General features: G+C 49.7%; 1 protein-coding gene across 1 annotated transcript; it reads right to left on the reverse strand.

Annotated features, from left to right (window-relative positions):
- Positions 1-452: 452 nt before the first annotated feature.
- On the reverse strand, positions 453-14,099 carry LOC115078321. The gene is made up of 5 exons (XM_029581198.1): positions 13,904-14,099; positions 10,006-10,404; positions 5,557-5,667; positions 2,260-2,315; positions 453-912 (listed from the first exon to the last, which is right to left on the reverse strand). Exons 1-5 carry the CDS (start codon positions 13,971-13,973, stop codon positions 634-636), a joined length of 915 nt encoding a protein of 304 aa, XP_029437058.1. The 5' UTR covers positions 13,974-14,099; the 3' UTR covers positions 453-633.
- Between the last annotated feature and the right edge of the window lie 2,395 nt (positions 14,100-16,494).

Consider the following 16,494-nt stretch of genomic DNA (forward strand, 5'->3'; position numbering starts at 1 on the left):
AAGGCTTGTGACGGCACAAATGGGCAGCCTGGGCATGCCACGTGGCTCATATCTGACGACATCTCCAGTTCAATTTATTTAACTCAATATACTGCTTGAAAAAGGTTTATCTGAGCAGTTCTCAACAAAAAAACAACCAAAAATTCACGTAGTCTTATAGAAACAGAAATGACGGCAGAAGAACACCAAACGGCCCATCCAGTCTGCCCAGCAAGCTTTCACACTTTTTTTTTCTCTCATACTTATCTGTTACTCTTGGCTCTTAGTAACCTTTTGGATCTATTTCCCCCCCCCCCTCCCCATTAATGTAGAGAGCAGTGTTGGAACTGCATCTAAGTGAAATATCTAGCTAATTAGTTAGGGATAGTAACCGGTGCAATAAGCAAGCTACACCCATGCTTGTTTACCCCGACTATGTAATTCAGTCCTTGTTGGTTGTTGTCTGTATAAGATCCACTTTTCTTCATTCCCCCCCTGCCATTGAAGCAGAGAGCTGTGCTGGATATGCATGAAGTATCAGTCTTTCTCCCTTATGTCTTTCTTTCTTTGGAGAGGAAAGCGCCTTCCACCGTCCCGAACAGCAGCTTGGGGATACCAGCGCGACAGCTGCTGGGCATTTACGCGGCTCTTGCTTCATCTAAAGAGGACTCCCGAACTTGTTACGTGCCCCGGCGCACTGGAAGCCAGATGTGCAGGCACCCCCGGGGTGCGCACGGCACGCTCCGGGGCACCCGGCCGTCGTGGTGAAGTGGTAGGAACGTGGGCAGCGGGCGGCGGGGGCAGTGCTAGCTCGCTGTACACGATCTCTCCGGCGGTGGCTGGCTGCGGCTGGATGCAGGCACCGCAGTGCGCGGGAGGGTGGCGAGGCAGGGCGTGCCGGATTTCCGCGTACTCCGTCATGTCCCTCGTGGTCTGGGCAGGTTCACAACAGGCGAAGGAGCGTTTCCCCCCAAAAGAGAAACAGAGAGAGAGAGAGAGAAAGATTGAAGGGTTTACGGGGTTGATAAAATCTGAAACAAAAGTCAGGGGTTAGAGCAAGAACTTCCCCCTGCTGAGGATGCAGCGAGAGCCGTGGAGAAGAGGAGAGGGGACCAGTACCTGATACCAGGTAATTTGGGGGTCTGCCATCCTACTGTTCTTCTTCAACAGTCTGGACTACAGCTCCCAGAATGCATAGGGCTTAGCAAAATGTGAAGACATTATCCTGCACGGTCTTATTTTGATATGATATTGTAAAGATATTATTGTGTATTCTGGCGAATACACAGTCGAATTCTGCATCTATCTATCTGTATACAGAGAGAGAGAGAGAGCTCATTTGGACTTCTCAATCAGAACCAGGGCTGGAACCTGGCACCATGACCCTTCATTCATAACTGCTCGGTGAATTGTTTTTTCCCTCGCTTTGCTCCGTTCATCGCGGCGTCGGTCCTCATCAGGGAACCGTATGCCAGGGCTCCTTCCACAACCCTGGGCCCTATATTCATCCACTAAAATCTCACTCTTGCATGTAATTGGTTTCCCTCCACCCCCACCATGCTTCCCCAGGGGTTGTGAGCGCTCTCACCACTCACTGTACATGGGGTCTAAGAGGGCAGGAGACCTGCCCCAGGAACCAAACTGAGGTCCTCTGCACTGGATCCACCGGATCACCCTGTGCTGCCACCTTCTGTCCTGTTCAGACATTGCCCTGATCTGATTTATAGTCACATCTTGCATGCTTCATGATCACGGTTTCATGGCATTATTTTTAATGGGATAAGGCTTGGGGATAACTGCGTGGAGCGGCAGTTGCTACCCTTAACGGAAACATGCGTGGCCCGGCAGATACTGCCATAAGAAGCTTTCTGGGCAGACTGGATGGACCATTTGGTCCTTTTCTGCCGTCATTATTATAATACTATATATATATATATACATTTATATATATTTAATGGGATTCCCATCAGATTTTATTTTATTTTAATGATTAATATGTGTGGGGGGGTTTATGTAAATGTATCCTTTATTGATTTTATGGGTTTCTGTATTTCGATTGTCATGTAAATTGATTTCAGTGTTGAGACATGTTTCATATTATGAATATTTTATTGTAAATCGCCATGATCTTTGGCAGGGCAGTCAATAAGTTCTGAATAAACCAATGAAATAAATGTTGATATTGGTTGACGACTTTTAAGCTGTGCTTTACCTTGAGCTTTCTTTGGCAAGGCAGAATAGAAGTAGAAAAGAAGTAACTGAAAAGTAAAACTCTCTCACCTTGTGATCGGTGGCGCTGGGAGGTCCTGCCTCTTCGTGAGTCCCTGTGCATTTTCCTGCAGAGAAGTCATGCACACATGAGAGAGCTTCCATTCACTGCTCCCCCCGACCCACCGTGATCTCAAGCTTGGGACTGTTTGTGTGTGTGGATGTGTGAAGGAGTGGGCGTCTCTGGGGTTATGTGTGTGTGCATGAGTGAGGGAGCGGGGTGTGTAGGTAGCGAGTGGAGTCTGAGAAAGGGAATAGGGTGCGTAGGTGGAGTCTGTGCACACGCGGGTTTGTGGTGTGAAGGGTTGGAGGTGTGAAAGGCTATGCAAGCGTGTGTTTCTGGGTGAATGTGGATATGGGTTTAAGAGGGTGGGGTGTGCATGCTCCTATGTTTATGTTGTGTGTGTGTGTGGGGGGAGTCTGTGAGAGTGTGTTTGCATGGGGTATGGAGGAGTTGGAGGTGTGAAAGGCTATGCAAGCGTGTGTTTCTGGGTGAATGTGGGTATGGGTTTAAGAGGGTGGAGCGTGCATGCTCCTATGTTTATGTTGTGTGTGTGTGTGTGGGGGGGGGGGAGTCTGTGAGAGTGTGTTTGCGTGGGGTGTGGAGGAGTTGTGCAGGAGACGGGTTTGTGTGGGTGTGTGAGAGAATGGAGATGTCTGGAGTTATGTGTGTGTGTGTGTGGGGGGGAGTGTTTTGGCAGGTGGGGGGAGTGGGAATGGGTGCGAAGGGAGTGGAGTCTGTGCTGACGGGAGTGGGTGATGGGAGCCAGCGTTGCCAGATGCACAATAAGTGTAATTCTAAGATAATTGGTCCCATCGTATGATGAACGAAGCGAAAGACTGCAGAAATGCTTCACTTGTGGGGGTTTTCTCTCTCTGATTTGCTCTGTCACCTCATGCAGCGGCGGCACAGAAGAGGTTAATGTCACACCTGGGAAGTTGTGGTCACCCTGACATCCGGTGTGGAGGGGCGTGGGGGGCAGGACTTTCTTACTCCCTACACATGCACCCATCTTTGTAAACCGAGAAAGCAGAGCTGACACACGAGGTGGGCCAGTAGCCGGACATCCTGAGCCACCGCCCCGGGGAGGGTCAGCGTCCTGCCCCAGGGAGAGGGGGGGGGGGGCAGCGTCCTGCCCCAGAGAGAGGGGGGGTCAGCGTCCTGCCCCAGGGAGAGGGAGGGGTCAGCGTCCTGCCCCAGAGAGAGGGGGGGCAGCGTCCTGCCCCAGGGAGAGGGGGGGGGTCAGCATCCTGCCCCAGAGAGAGGGGGGGCAGCGTCCTGCCCCAGAGAGAGGGGGGGTCAGCGTCCTGCCCCAGGGAGAGGGGAGGGGGCAGCGTCCTGCCCCAGGGAGAGGGGGGAGCAGCGTCCTGCCCCAGGGAGGGGGGGGTCAGCATCCTGCCCCAGAGAGAGGGGGGGCAGCGTCCTGCCCCAGGGAGAGGGGGGGGGGGGTCAGCATCCTGCCCCAGAGAGAGGGGGGGCAGCGTCCTGCCCCAGGGAGAGGGGACGGGGCAGCGTCCTGCCCCAGGGAGAGGGGGGGAGCAGCGTCCTGCCCCAGGGAGGGGGGGGGGCAGCGTCCTGCCCTGTGCACTATTCCCAGAGGGGAAGGGGTTGGGGAGCTGGACCCAGAGATGCCCCCTGCTACTGTGCCTGGGGCGAGGGAGGGCTGCGCCCTGCTGCAGGGAGAAGCTGAAGAGGGGCAGGTGGGGGAGGCTCAGAAAGGAGGGGGAGGCAGCGGGAGGGAGACAAGAGCGAGCGATCTCTTTAGCGGATAATTTAAGGGCAGAAAGAGAGGACTTGCAATGGAGGGCGTCCATTTCCAACAAGCCTGCGTGTGTGAGGTTCATCGCCTGCGTTTTCCTCTGTTTACTGCCATTTGTCATTTTGCCTGTTTCAAAATTAGGGATGTGTAATTGGGAATCCGCATGGTACAGGTCTTCTGGGAAAGCGCAGAATGTAAACTGTTTTAAATAAATAAAAAAAATAAAGAGTCAGACGTCGGAAAAATAAAAAGGAAAATAAATAACAAAACAAGGTGAGAATTAGGTGGAAACTTAACACCAAAAGAAAAGTTGTGTTGATAGATTTAAACCAAAAATGTTTTGTTTTTTTTAACAGCAGCAGAGGAAGGCAGGAGTGGGGGTGAATGTGTGTGGGAGGATGGGGTTCACCTATTTTATATTTAACAGCAGCAGAGGAAGGCAGGAGTGGGGGTGAATGTGTGTGGGAGGATGGGGTCCCCTATTTTATATATAACAGCAGCAGAGGAAGGCAGGAGTGGGGGTGAATGTGTGTGGGAGTATGGGGTTCACCTATTTTATATTTAACAGCAGCAGAGGAAGGCAGGAGTGGGGGTGAATGTGTGTGGGAGGATGGGGTCCCCTATTTTATATATAACAGCAGCAGAGGAAGGCAGGAGTGGGGGTGAATGTGTGTGGGAGGATGGGGGTCACCTATTTTATATATAACAGCAGCAGAGGAAGGCAGGAGTGGGGGTGAATGTGTGTGGGAGGATGGGGGTTCACCTATTTTTATTTAACAGCAGCAGAGGAAGGCAGGAGTGGGGGTGAATGTGTGCGGGAGGATGGGGGTCACCTATTTTATATATAACAGCAGCAGAGGAAGGCAGGAGTGGGGGTGAATGTGTGTGGGAGGATGGGGGTTCACCTATTTTTATTTAACAGCAGCAGAGGAAGGCAGGAGTGGGGGTGAATGTGTGCGGGAGGATGGGGGTCACCTATTTTATATATAACAGCAGCAGAGGAAGGCAGGAGTGGGGGTGAATGTGTGTGGGAGGATGGGGGTTCACCTATTTTTATTTAACAGCAGCAGAGGAAGGCAGGAGTGGGGGTGAATGTGTGTGGGAGGATGGGGGTCACCTATTTTATATATAACAGCAGCAGAGGAAGGCAGGAGTGGGGGTGAATGTGTGCGGGAGGATGGGGGTCACCTATTTTATATATAACAGCAGCAGAGGAAGGCAGGAGTGGGGGTGAATGTGTGCGGGAGGATGGGGGTCACCTATTTTATATTTAACAGCAGCAGAGGAAGGCAGGAGTGGGGGTGAATGTGTGCGGGAGGATGGGGGTCACCTATTTTATATATAACAGCAGCAGAGGAAGGCAGGAGTGGGGGTGAATGTGTGCGGGAGGATGGGGGTCACCTATTTTATATATAACAGCAGCAGAGGAAGGCAGGAGTGGGGGTGAATGTGTGTGGGAGGATGGGGGTTCACCTACTTCTTAGTTCTAATCCCAACACCCTGGAACCTGCCTGCTGATGCTGGACTCACATCCACCCCCAGTTCTTACGTTTTAAGATCAGGATCAGGACTGTCGGCAGGAGCAGAATCCCACTGATGAGAAGCGCAAGGAGCCAGGCGTAAAACTGCAGAGAGCCCCGCTGCATCGCGGCCTTCCCACCTGTGCAGGAGAATCAGAACACAAGAAGGGCCATGCCGGGTCAGACCGAGGTCCATGGAGCCCAGCATCCTGTCCCCTACAGTGGCCGGGCCAGGTCCCAAATACCTGGCACGTCACCAGTAGTTATTCATTCAATTTACATTCCGCAATTCTCAAAAAAAACCCGATTGCAACTTACAATCAGTATACCCAGTGAAACAATATAATAGGACAGAAACAATCCATTCAAACAGGCTGGCTTTCCCAGGTCTACCTGGCTAATAACTGTTCAGGAACTTTTCCTTCAGGAACTTGTCCAACCGTCTTTCCATCCCCACTAGAGGGGCTGATGCAATATCGGGTGCTGAGCTCAGTGCACCACCAAATGTACGGTTGGACACGCGTTTTGGACGCGCTAGTCATACGCCTAATGCAATATCAGGACTAGCGCGTCCAAAACACGCGTCCATACCGGCATGTAGCTAATAGCGCTCATCGCATGCAACTGCCATGTTGACGAGGCTATTAGCCAGTGCCCCTGATTACAGAAGCAAAATGTCCGGCAGACGCACCCATTTTAAAGCACAAAAATTAGCCCCAGCCTAGAGCTGACGTTAAGTTTTGAGGCATCCCAAGTCAATCTCAGAAAACCAAAAAAAAATGAAGGTTTTTTTGTGGTTCCTCCTACTTACTATTGTTGTGATACTTAAGCAGGGGGAACCACAGAAAGCTGCAACAACAACACTAACAAAAAATCTTGACAGCGGTCAGGGTAGGAAAAGGGACGCTCAATTTACAAGCCTCCATTTCCCTAACCCATGTCTGTGCACCAGTTCGGAAAACGGACACTCAGAAAATTGAATGTCTGTTTCCCTCACCCGTGCACAGCCACTTCTCCTGGGTGCTCGATGGCATGGACGCTCTAGGGACATGCAAATTATCCTCACACAGAACCCAGCAATAAATACAGGTAGTTGGGATATAACTTATTAGTAGGGGAACTCATGCTTATCAATAGCCAAATCCTGGTTCATTCCTTCCTCTTCCCTCTCCCTCACTCTTCTTTTTTTATACACTTGTATTCTTTTTCATTATCTTTTATTTTGATTTTAGTATTTTTATTTTATTTTTTGGGTATTACAGAAAAGAGGGCACATACCATCACCATTCTTTTTGTGGAGTATGATGGTCCTACATTAGATAGTATGTAATGTATTTTTTAAATATTTTTTTATGATTTTATTTTTACTTTTTTTTTTAGATTGTTGTATCATCTATCTTTTTATTTTTATATTATATTTTTAGTATTAGATTATGGTTTTAATCCTGCCATTGCTGTTAGATTATTTATTGATTCATTTCTATGCAATATTTTATGTCCTTTGTTTTATATATCACTTTTTGATCTTTGGGCATTTTGATTGTTGTTCACTTGCTTTTCCTTACAGTTAGGCGATAAAATATCCCCACTACTATACTCTTCCTTTTATCCTTGGAATTTCTATCCATAAGAATTCCATTTGGTGTTCTACAAAACTTTTATCCTGCTTGGCTCACTGCCAATATTAACATATATTGCCACCCCTCCACCAATTTTATCTGCCCTGTCATGTCGATATAATTTGGATCCTGATATCACAGTGTCTTGTGAGTTATCCTTCTTCCATAAGGCCTCTGAGATACCTGTTATGTATATTCTGTTAGCACTATACATTCTAACTCTCCAGTCTTATTTTTCAGACTTCTGACTTTCGCATACAGACATTTTAAAGTAGGTTTATTGTATTTCTATGTTTATATGTACCCACAACTTGCTTATTTTCAGATGATAATAGTTTGGAGTCATTTGTATCTGCGTGCTCTATATTTAAATACACTTGGCCTTTTTCAGATTTTACTACCACGTTTCTATCAGTACAATCTAGTTCACCTGGTTTGCTAGTATCCTTTGAATGTACCTCAAATCATGCACTGCTAAGCAACAATGTTCTATTTTAAGAGCTGCTCTGTCTCCTTTTTAAAAGTTAACGTCAGTAGCCTGGTTTCATTCTGGTTAAGGTGGAACCTATTCCATCAGATTAGGCTCTCTACCTTTCTCAGAATGTTCCCCAGTTCCTAACAAATGTAAAATCCTCTTCCCTGCATCATTATCTCATCCACACATTGAGAATCTGGAGCTCGGCCGGCCTCTGGGGTCCTCTGCGTGGAATGGAGAGCATTTCTGAGAATGCAACTCAGGAATTTATGCATTTTAATTTCCTACCTAACGTACTAAATTTAGCCTCCAGAACCTCCCTCCTGCACCTTCCTTTGTCATTAGTACCTACATGTACCACAACATCTGGCTCCTTCCCAGAGGCCCGCCACCTTCGCGCCACGCCATCCAGCTGTCTACATTCCTAATGATAGAATCACCAACTACAATGGCCATCCTAACCCTTCCCTTTGGAAACAAATCCTTGGTGTGGAAAGATAAGGCATCACCTGGAGGGCAGCTCCTAGCTACAGGATCCCTTCCTGCTACACCTAAGCGATGGTCTCCTGCCAGGGGAACATGCTTCTTCACAGCAGAAAAAGAGCCACTAGCCTGGAGTTGGGACCGCTCTACTATATCCCTGAAGGTCTCCTCTACAGAGCTCTCTTGTTGGCCTCAGCAACTCCAGGTCTGCCACTCTGGCCTCCAGAGATCGGCCTCATTCTCTGAGAGCCCGGGGGTCTTTGCACCAGGCGCACGCATGCAACCTCTCACCGACAGGTAGATAATAGATAACCATGCATGTGACACTCAGTGTAAAAGACTGGTTAGCCCCCCTTCTCGTTTCTGGGCTTCTGTTTGCATCTTAATTTGTCGAGTTGCTAAAGTTTTAAAAGCTGATTAAGGAGTAGGTATGTCTCAGGTTCAGAATTATTAAATGTGATTAGGGCTTTTAAATGTATCTATGAGCTGCACTTCTTTTTTAATTTACAGTTTTCAAATGTGATAACTAGGTGATTAATGTTAGTTAGAAATGACCAGCAGCAGGACTAAACTTAACTCAGTTAATAAAATCAGGGTTAATTGAATGTTGTTCTAAATCACTAATTGACTGCTATTTTGAATACTTTCCTCCCACTATGGGGGGTAATCTATATATCAAAAACTGTGACTGGGATGGGGATCAAACTAGCGACGAGTTGCACTGGAACCAGTTCTCTCACCTTTGCAAGCTCACAATTCCACCCATGGGCAACCAATGGTAATTTTTAGTAGCTTACACACATAATCAAAGTCTGTTATCCTACTACACAAGAGAGAGAGCTGAGGCAGAGATGAGAATAAGGCAGAATGCCAGCAGGCAGTATGGAATGGGTATATCTATAGTGTAGGATGTATGGGGGAGCGTTAGCAGAGTATAGCATGGTATGTGTGCCTGAGCTTGAGAGCAACATGGAGACGGGAACTGACCCAGAATCCTCTGCTATCTTAGCCTTTCTGGCTAGGTGAACTTTAAATGCCCAACTGAGCCCGACCTGGAGGAATTCCAAGGACACCTGGACCAGCAGTTGAAGCTGGCGAGAATTTGTGATGCCTAATTATAAGGTCACAAGAGCAGAAGGCGACGGTCAGAACCTCAGGCTAGAATGTCGGTTCCAGGGGCGTCTGCAAACACAGCCTAAGAGGTAAGGATTGCCCTGAGCAGCAAGATTTTAACAGGACAAAGGATTATCTAAAAGAGTGACGGTAAATGGAATACCCTGCCAACTGAACTGAGACTTGAATCATCCTCACAAACTTTAAAAAAAAAATAAATCTAAAAACATGGCTTTTTCCAAAAGCATTTATAACATGAAATGAAGAATTAACACCTAATTTTAATGTGTTTATTTCTTTTTTTATTTCTCCTTCTCTGCGTTATCATTTTCTGTTCTACTTTCTACTACAATGTAACCTCTCGAATTTTTGCTATATGTAAACCGATGTCATGACTTTAGTTGAACGTCGGTATATACAAAAACCAAATAAATAAATAAATAAATGGGCCCCAACTTGGAGAACTGGCCCGGGTAGTTTAGGGATTCTCTATCATGCTGTTGGCATGACAACCTATGTAAATGATACTCCAGGTGGTCACGCAACTTCAGAATTTCTGACCCAGTACTGTGCTGTATTTTACCTATAAAAGAAGGATCAGTTCATGGACACAGGCGAGATGCTGGTCGCCCAGCGTCTCCCAAGAATACTTATATCGCTCAATAAAAAAAATAGTACTTTCTACGAAATCCAGGTGTTCTTGTATCCACGGAGCAGCGTCATAAGCGTGTCGGGCGCATAACAAGCAGAAGCCAGCATAGGGCAGAGGGGGGTGGAACAGTGTGTACCTTGTACTGTCACCGTGGAGCCATTTCCAGAGAAGTCCAGGGTGGGCAGCGGGTTCAGCACGGACACATTGCAGCGATAGAGGCCGCTGTCCTGCTCCCTGGCATCCCGCACCACCAGCCAGGATGACCTTGCACCCAGATCCGCCCGCACTGACACCCTGCCATCCCAGCCCGGGGGCGGAGGCAGAGCCCCTCCTCCTGCAGCCGCCCCTGGGATGGAGGAGGCCACGCGGCCGTACGTCTGGTTCCCGACGTGCCACAGGAAGACCGCGGTGTGGAGTTCTGCCCGGCGCCTCCAGGTCAGCTGGCAGCGCAGATTGAAGGAGTCCCCCGTCCTCACAGCCAGCAGGGGAGGGATCTGCGTGACGCCTTCATCCTCCCCATCCTCCGCCAGGAGACCTGGAAAGGGGGGGGGGGAATGGCAGAGCACAAACATGTTAGAGCAGGACGCGGCGGAAAAGGCGCCGTCTCATCGTTGACGCTGGGGAGCCAAGGGGGGTCGTGCCCTGACCCACCGCGCAGGGTCCAGTGGTGCGGCCGCCAGTCAAAGGGGGCTGTGTCCCCCGTCTCGCGCCACTCACCAAGGCGGTCTGCGTTTCTTAAAATAACTCAACGAGGCTTCAGCAAGAGGGAGCCCAAGACCCACCGCCCACTCCCAGGGGCTTCCCTCCAGCACATCACGCCTCACCCTGACTGCTAAGCAGGGAAGCAGGGCAGTAGGCGAGGGTGGGGAGGGAGAGGGTGGAGGTGGGAGGGAACACGCGGCCTGCCGGGCGGGACAGCAGGCTCGCTGGCAAGGCACCCTGGGATGATGGCAGGAACGCTTTACCAGTCCTGCCCTCGCCGACGGATCAAGGAAGGGAACATTATCTCTGGGATAAGGAAGGGTAGCCCTGCGAGTCGGACCCGGCTACTGTACGGGGCACTGTACGCTGCGGCTCACAGAGCAGGACAGGGGCACCCAGAAGAAATCAAGCTCCTTGTGTTGCCTGGGAAGAATTGGGGGGGGGGGGGGTGTCAAATTTCAACGTAACGTTACCAAACGATGTATAAAGGGAGCAGTGACCCAGGGTTGAAGTCCCCGCCGCCCACTCCTGGAAGTGAAACCCAACAAACCTGCCCTCGACACTGCTGCTGGGAGCTCTGCTCCGTCCAGGGCCTGATGATGTGTCCGTGCTTATTATCATGAACAAAAGTGGGAGAAAAACAGTGGAGACAAATGACTCCCCCCCCCCCCCCCCACTGGTTCATCTCCCGTCTTTTGTTATAATAAGCACCGATAAATTCACAGGAAAAGTGAAATAAAAACTGAAAACTAAGGTCCCCATTGTGTGCGCTTTCTTCAGAGTTGATTTATCTGCCTGAGAGCTGTTTGCAGGACAGCCAGACATACAGACAGACGGGATGGATGGAGAGCACCCTCTTATCCTCAGAGAGCCCTTTCCCCCTCCGAACACCGGACAGACAGGCAGAAAGTGCTCTTATTCTACCAAGAGAGCTGCTCCCAGCGGGACAGGGGACCCACAAACAGGGAAGGTTCTCCTTCTGCACCGGGAGGCCTCCCTCCCCCTCTCCCCACACAGAGATCGCCTTCACCCCACCCCCATACAGGACAGACAGACAAGAAGTGAAGTTATTGTACAATACATAGATAGCCCTTCCCCTCCACTAGAGGAGAGACAGATAAAGAGCCCCTTGTCCCCCAGTACAGGACAGGCAGGCAGGGCCACATTAGAACATTTCAAATCACTGGAAAGTTTAATTAAAACGCTAATATCCTGTTTTGAATAATTTCTACATTTCCTTTTCCTGGGTCTCCTTTCCTTCTCTGTGTATTCTTTCTCAATTTCTCCCTCTCCTCCACCTGTCTCTATGTGCTGTCTCGCTTCCCTGCTATTTCCTGCCACCCTTTTCTATTTTCTGCTTTCTCGCTCTTCTGTACATCTCTTCACCTTTCTCCCCTCCATCAATCTCTTCTCTCTCTCTTTCTTCCAGTGGCATATCTCCCCCCCACCCCCATCTCCTCCAGCAGTATCTCTCCTCTCTCTCTTCTCCCTCCAACCAGCAGGCCATGGATCCCTATCTCCAGTCACCTCTACTAGTTCCTGTCTCCCTCTTCATATAGCGATGTTTCTGGCTCGCATATTCCTGCTCTGTCTGCTGCTGGCCACGCTCCGGGTTGCTAGCTACCCTTTTTTGCCAGCCACACGCAGGGGCACTAGTTCCAGTTCTCCTTCTCTACTAAGGATGGTGCCAGCATGGCTTCTTTGTTTCTCATGAGGGTCAGGGCAAAGCACAGGAAGTTGGATAAATGTGTCCGGGAGAACTCCCCCCCCCCCCCCCCCCCCCACTTCAATACAGAACAGACACAGAAAAAACACTCTTATAATACAGAGCTCCTCTTAACTCTCTATACAGGACAAAGAGCCTCTCAATCTTTCTCTCCCCCCTCCAAATACAGGACAGACACAGAAAACACTCATAATACAGAGCTCCCCTTATCTCTCTATACAGGACAAAGAGCCTCTCAATCTTTCTCTCTCCCCTCCAAATACAGGACAGACACAGAAAGCACTCATAATACAGAGCTCCCCTTACCTCCCTATACAGGACAGAGAGCCTCTCAATCTTTCTCTCCCCCACATCTCCAAATACAGGACAGAAACAGAAAGCACACTTATAATATAGAGATCCCCTCACCTCACCTCCCTATACAGGACAAAGAGCCCCTCAATCTTTATCCCCTCCCCCTCCAAATTCAGGGCAGACAAGGAGACTCATACACAGAAAGCACCTCACTTCCAGTACAGGTCAGACCAGGGCATGCTGTTACCATGCAATAACATACAGCCAGAGAGCAATTCTCACCCATCCTTTATTATACATAGAGAACCCATCATTACCCCCTCCTCTGGTACAGGACAGTCGGGGATCACTCTTATTATACTGTATATGAAGATGTTTTAACGATGCAGCCCATAAAAGCAGCACAAGATGCAAATATAAACCAGAGTAGGCTCTTTATTCTCTCTGATAACACCAATAACATTGCCCATTCAGCACCCTCTTCCCCTTCAGGAGCCGTTTTGTTGGTGAGCTGCCCTTTACCTCCATGGGGACTACCTAGATTTTCATGCTCACATGAGCCCAGGGCACATTGCTGGTGGGATGGTACCAATATCAGTAGGCATCTCAGGAGAAATATCCCGATCAACATCAGTAGCCCCTGGAGTTCTGTCCCTAGGGCTCATAAGAACATGCCATACTGGGTCAGACCAAGGGTCCATCAAGCCCAGCATCCTGTTTCCAACAGTGGCCAATCCAGGCCATAAGAACCTGGCAAGTACCCAAAAACTAAGTCTATTCCATGTAACCATTGCTAATGGCAGTGGCTATTTTCTAAGTCAACTTAATTAATAGCAAGTAATGGACTCTTCCAAGAACTTATCCAATCCTTTTTTAAACACAGCTATACTAACTGCACTAACCACATCCTCTGGCAACAAATTCCAGAGTTTAATTGTACGTTGAGTAAAAGAGAACTTTCTCCGATTAGTTTTAAATGTGCCCCATGCTAACTTCATGGAGTGCCCCCTAGTCCTTCTACTATCCGAAAGAGTAAATAACCGATTCACATCTACCCGTTCTAGACCTTTCATGATTTTAAAGACCTCTATCATATCCCCCCTCAGCCGTCTCTTCTCCAAACTGAAAAGTCCTAATCTCTTTAGTCTTTCCTCATAGGGAAGCTGTTTCATTCCCCTTATCATTTTGGTCGCCCTTCTCTGTACCTTCTCCATTGCAACTTTATCTTTTTTTGAGATGCGGCGACCAGACACCTGGTTGATCCGTGCCACCCACACATCCGCAAGCAAATCAGTCAACCCGGTTGGATTACCTAGCCCCAGGAGATGATGGCAGGGGGCCCAGAGCAGAAGGAGGCAGAGGAGGGCTCCGGATCCTTCCATGCTTGTGTCTGATCCGAGAGGAGCCAGGCCAGGCCAAGGCGGAAGAATAAAGTCAGCAAAGCCACAAACTGACAGCGATAAAACCGAGGTATCAAAATTGGGGCATCTGTGTCACGGCCAGCCCATTTCCTGCTTTCCCACCTCCTCTCTCTTCCTCCCTCCCTCCCCTCCCAGCTAAAAAGCAAAAAAGAATTCTTAATATTGGCATCCAGAACCCCCTTCTGGTACCCTCCCAAATACTTTATTAGCTAGAAATATGCTACTCAAAAATAGAGAGAAAAAAAAACAACAAAACCCCAAACATCTGGCGGCCAGAAGCGAAACCTTTATAAGATGAATGAATCTTTAAAGATGAAAACCTTCAGGGCTATCTTTTCATGACTGGTCCATTCCAGTCCTATCCTTCTGCGACCCTGGATGACCTTCTGAGCTCCCTTCCAGCCCTATTTTGCCATGACCCTAGCTGAACTCTGGAGCACCCACTGCCATGCAGGGGGTCCCACTCACAGCCGGCCCTGGCTCTTATGGGGTGCAGCCAACCACTCTGCCGCCTTTCTGAACCACTAACTGGAACTCGGGCCACTGCTTCCACTGCTATCTTTCCATAACCTCCAGAGCCTTTCTAGCTCTATCTTCCTGTGGCTCCGGGTGCCCTCCCGCGGTCCCTTCCAGCCCTATCTTTCCATGACTTCTAAATGACCTCTGCAGGTTCCTTTCAGTTCCAGCTCTCTCTTTATTCTAGGATCATTTCCTTTCCTACTGTCATCCTGCCGGTAGCCAGACCCACTCAGTCATCACCACAGCGTCTTGTGAGGGGAGCGGCTCACTGTGGCCTCCACGCCTTACCCTACACTACAGCTCAGCTGTCACGCCGGGGAAAGGAAGACGAAGGGTCCTGCGGCGGAGACAGGCAGCTTCCGGGGGATAAGGAAAGTTGTAAGTGCCTTCAGAAGGTGAAACTCAGTGAATCTGACAGCAGCTAAGGACCTGTAAGGCCCATCTAGGTCTATCCCAGTTTACCTCCTGCTACAATGCCATAAACCCCCTCCCCCACACACACCACCTCTGGCTTTTCCCTCACTTCTCTGCAGCTTTCCCAGGCTTTGCTCACTCCCTTCAATGTTTTGCCAGGGGGAGGATGCGCCATGCATCCACCACCCTTCGGGCCTCTGGGCTTCTTTCCAGCTCATCAGATACGTAACTTAGAGCAATACATAGCAGAAGAGGCTTTTACACGTGGAGGCCAACCTTTGGTGCTAATTCCACCCCTTTATCTATTAGTCTAAGCTTGCTGAGGTCCCTTTGGTGTTATAATAGTGGGTGCTTTCGGCAAGTGAGAGAGGCTTACTCTTCAGAGGGTCTGTTAATTATATGATTAGGATCTGCTCTTATCAAAATAAGAGGGTACCATGGAGCCACATTAAGGAACTACTGCGATGCATTGCTACAACGAAAAGAGGGACTCCGCTTACTTAGTAAACAGGTTAGAAATGTAAGCAAGGTGCCCTGTATGCTTTCCTTTCCACGCCCCCACGGTCAGTTGCGCTGGCAGGAACCGGCGTGGGAGGTCCTGCGGGTCTTTTCTGGGTCACTGCAGACAGATTTCCTTACGCCTTGCGCAGGATGGGTGCAGGCTATGAGCTGGAGGGGGATCTGGGAGCTGCTAGCCCTGAGCATGAAAGCCTGTAACTAAAACCACTCTTCCTCCACCCCACCTTGTTTCCTTCGTTCATGCCTCTTCTCTCCCCTCCCCCGTGACGGCTGAAAACCACCATTCCCAGCCCGAGCTGCTGATGGTGGAAACTGTGTGATGTAACAAGCCAGCCACCCCCAGCTGCCGACATCCTGTCCCGTGGACTCTGGTGGCGCCCTCCCCCGCTGCCCTCATTTCAGCCGGCACGCGATGACTGCCTGAGGTTCCCATCCCCGCGGGCTGCTGGAACCCCTTGGGTCACTCTCTAGAGGGAGCCTTGCAGGTGCAAACCGTGGTTCCAATGCTAAGTTTGTGCTGGTCTCAGACAGGGAAGGAACCCCAACCGGCTAGCAATCAATCAATCGTCCCCTGGCCACATATCAGGTAAGAGGAACACAGCCTGGTCCTCCTCTGGGAGCCTGACCCTGCAGTATCAGGAACAAAACAGCGGCAGAGCAGAGGCACAGGGACTTAAGACAGGCACAAGAACCAAGAAATCCGTGCATCTTCAATGTTTCCCCGCTGCTGCACCTTGTTAACCTCCCTCCATGCCAAAACTCACCCTGGCAGGGACAGTGGCAGCCTATGACCCAGTCTGAACAGGACTGGGGTCTGGGAATGGCAACGGGTAAGTGATCATTAATTCCACAGCTCTGGGCTCACGCGGGCTGTACCTGACCGGGAGGCCATCAGCACATGCATGTGGCGGTCTAGGTGTCTGTCTGGGTGAGGCTGCAGTGTTGGCGTTGTCTGTCCATGCATTCCCCCCAGGTGGGCATGCTCACAAGTTTCGTGATGGCACACCAGGTTTACCTTCATCTAGAGCAG

The sequence above is a fragment of the Rhinatrema bivittatum genome, chromosome 16 (assembly GCF_901001135.1).
Source record: "Rhinatrema bivittatum chromosome 16, aRhiBiv1.1, whole genome shotgun sequence".
Lineage (NCBI taxonomy): Eukaryota > Metazoa > Chordata > Amphibia > Gymnophiona > Rhinatrematidae > Rhinatrema > Rhinatrema bivittatum.

Excerpts from the sequence above, each read along its gene's own strand:
- LOC115078321 (XM_029581198.1), bottom strand. The coding sequence starts at position 13,973 with ATGGAAGGATCCGGAGCCCTCCTCTGCCTCCTTCTGCTCTGGGCCCCC. Across the intron at positions 5,668-10,005 it reads CTCCACGGTGACAGTACAAG|GTGGGAAGGCCGCGATGCAG; the intron begins GTACACACTGTT and ends TCTCCTGCACAG. Across the intron at positions 2,316-5,556 it reads CCTGATCCTGATCTTAAAAC|GAAAATGCACAGGGACTCAC; the intron begins GTAAGAACTGGG and ends ACTTCTCTGCAG.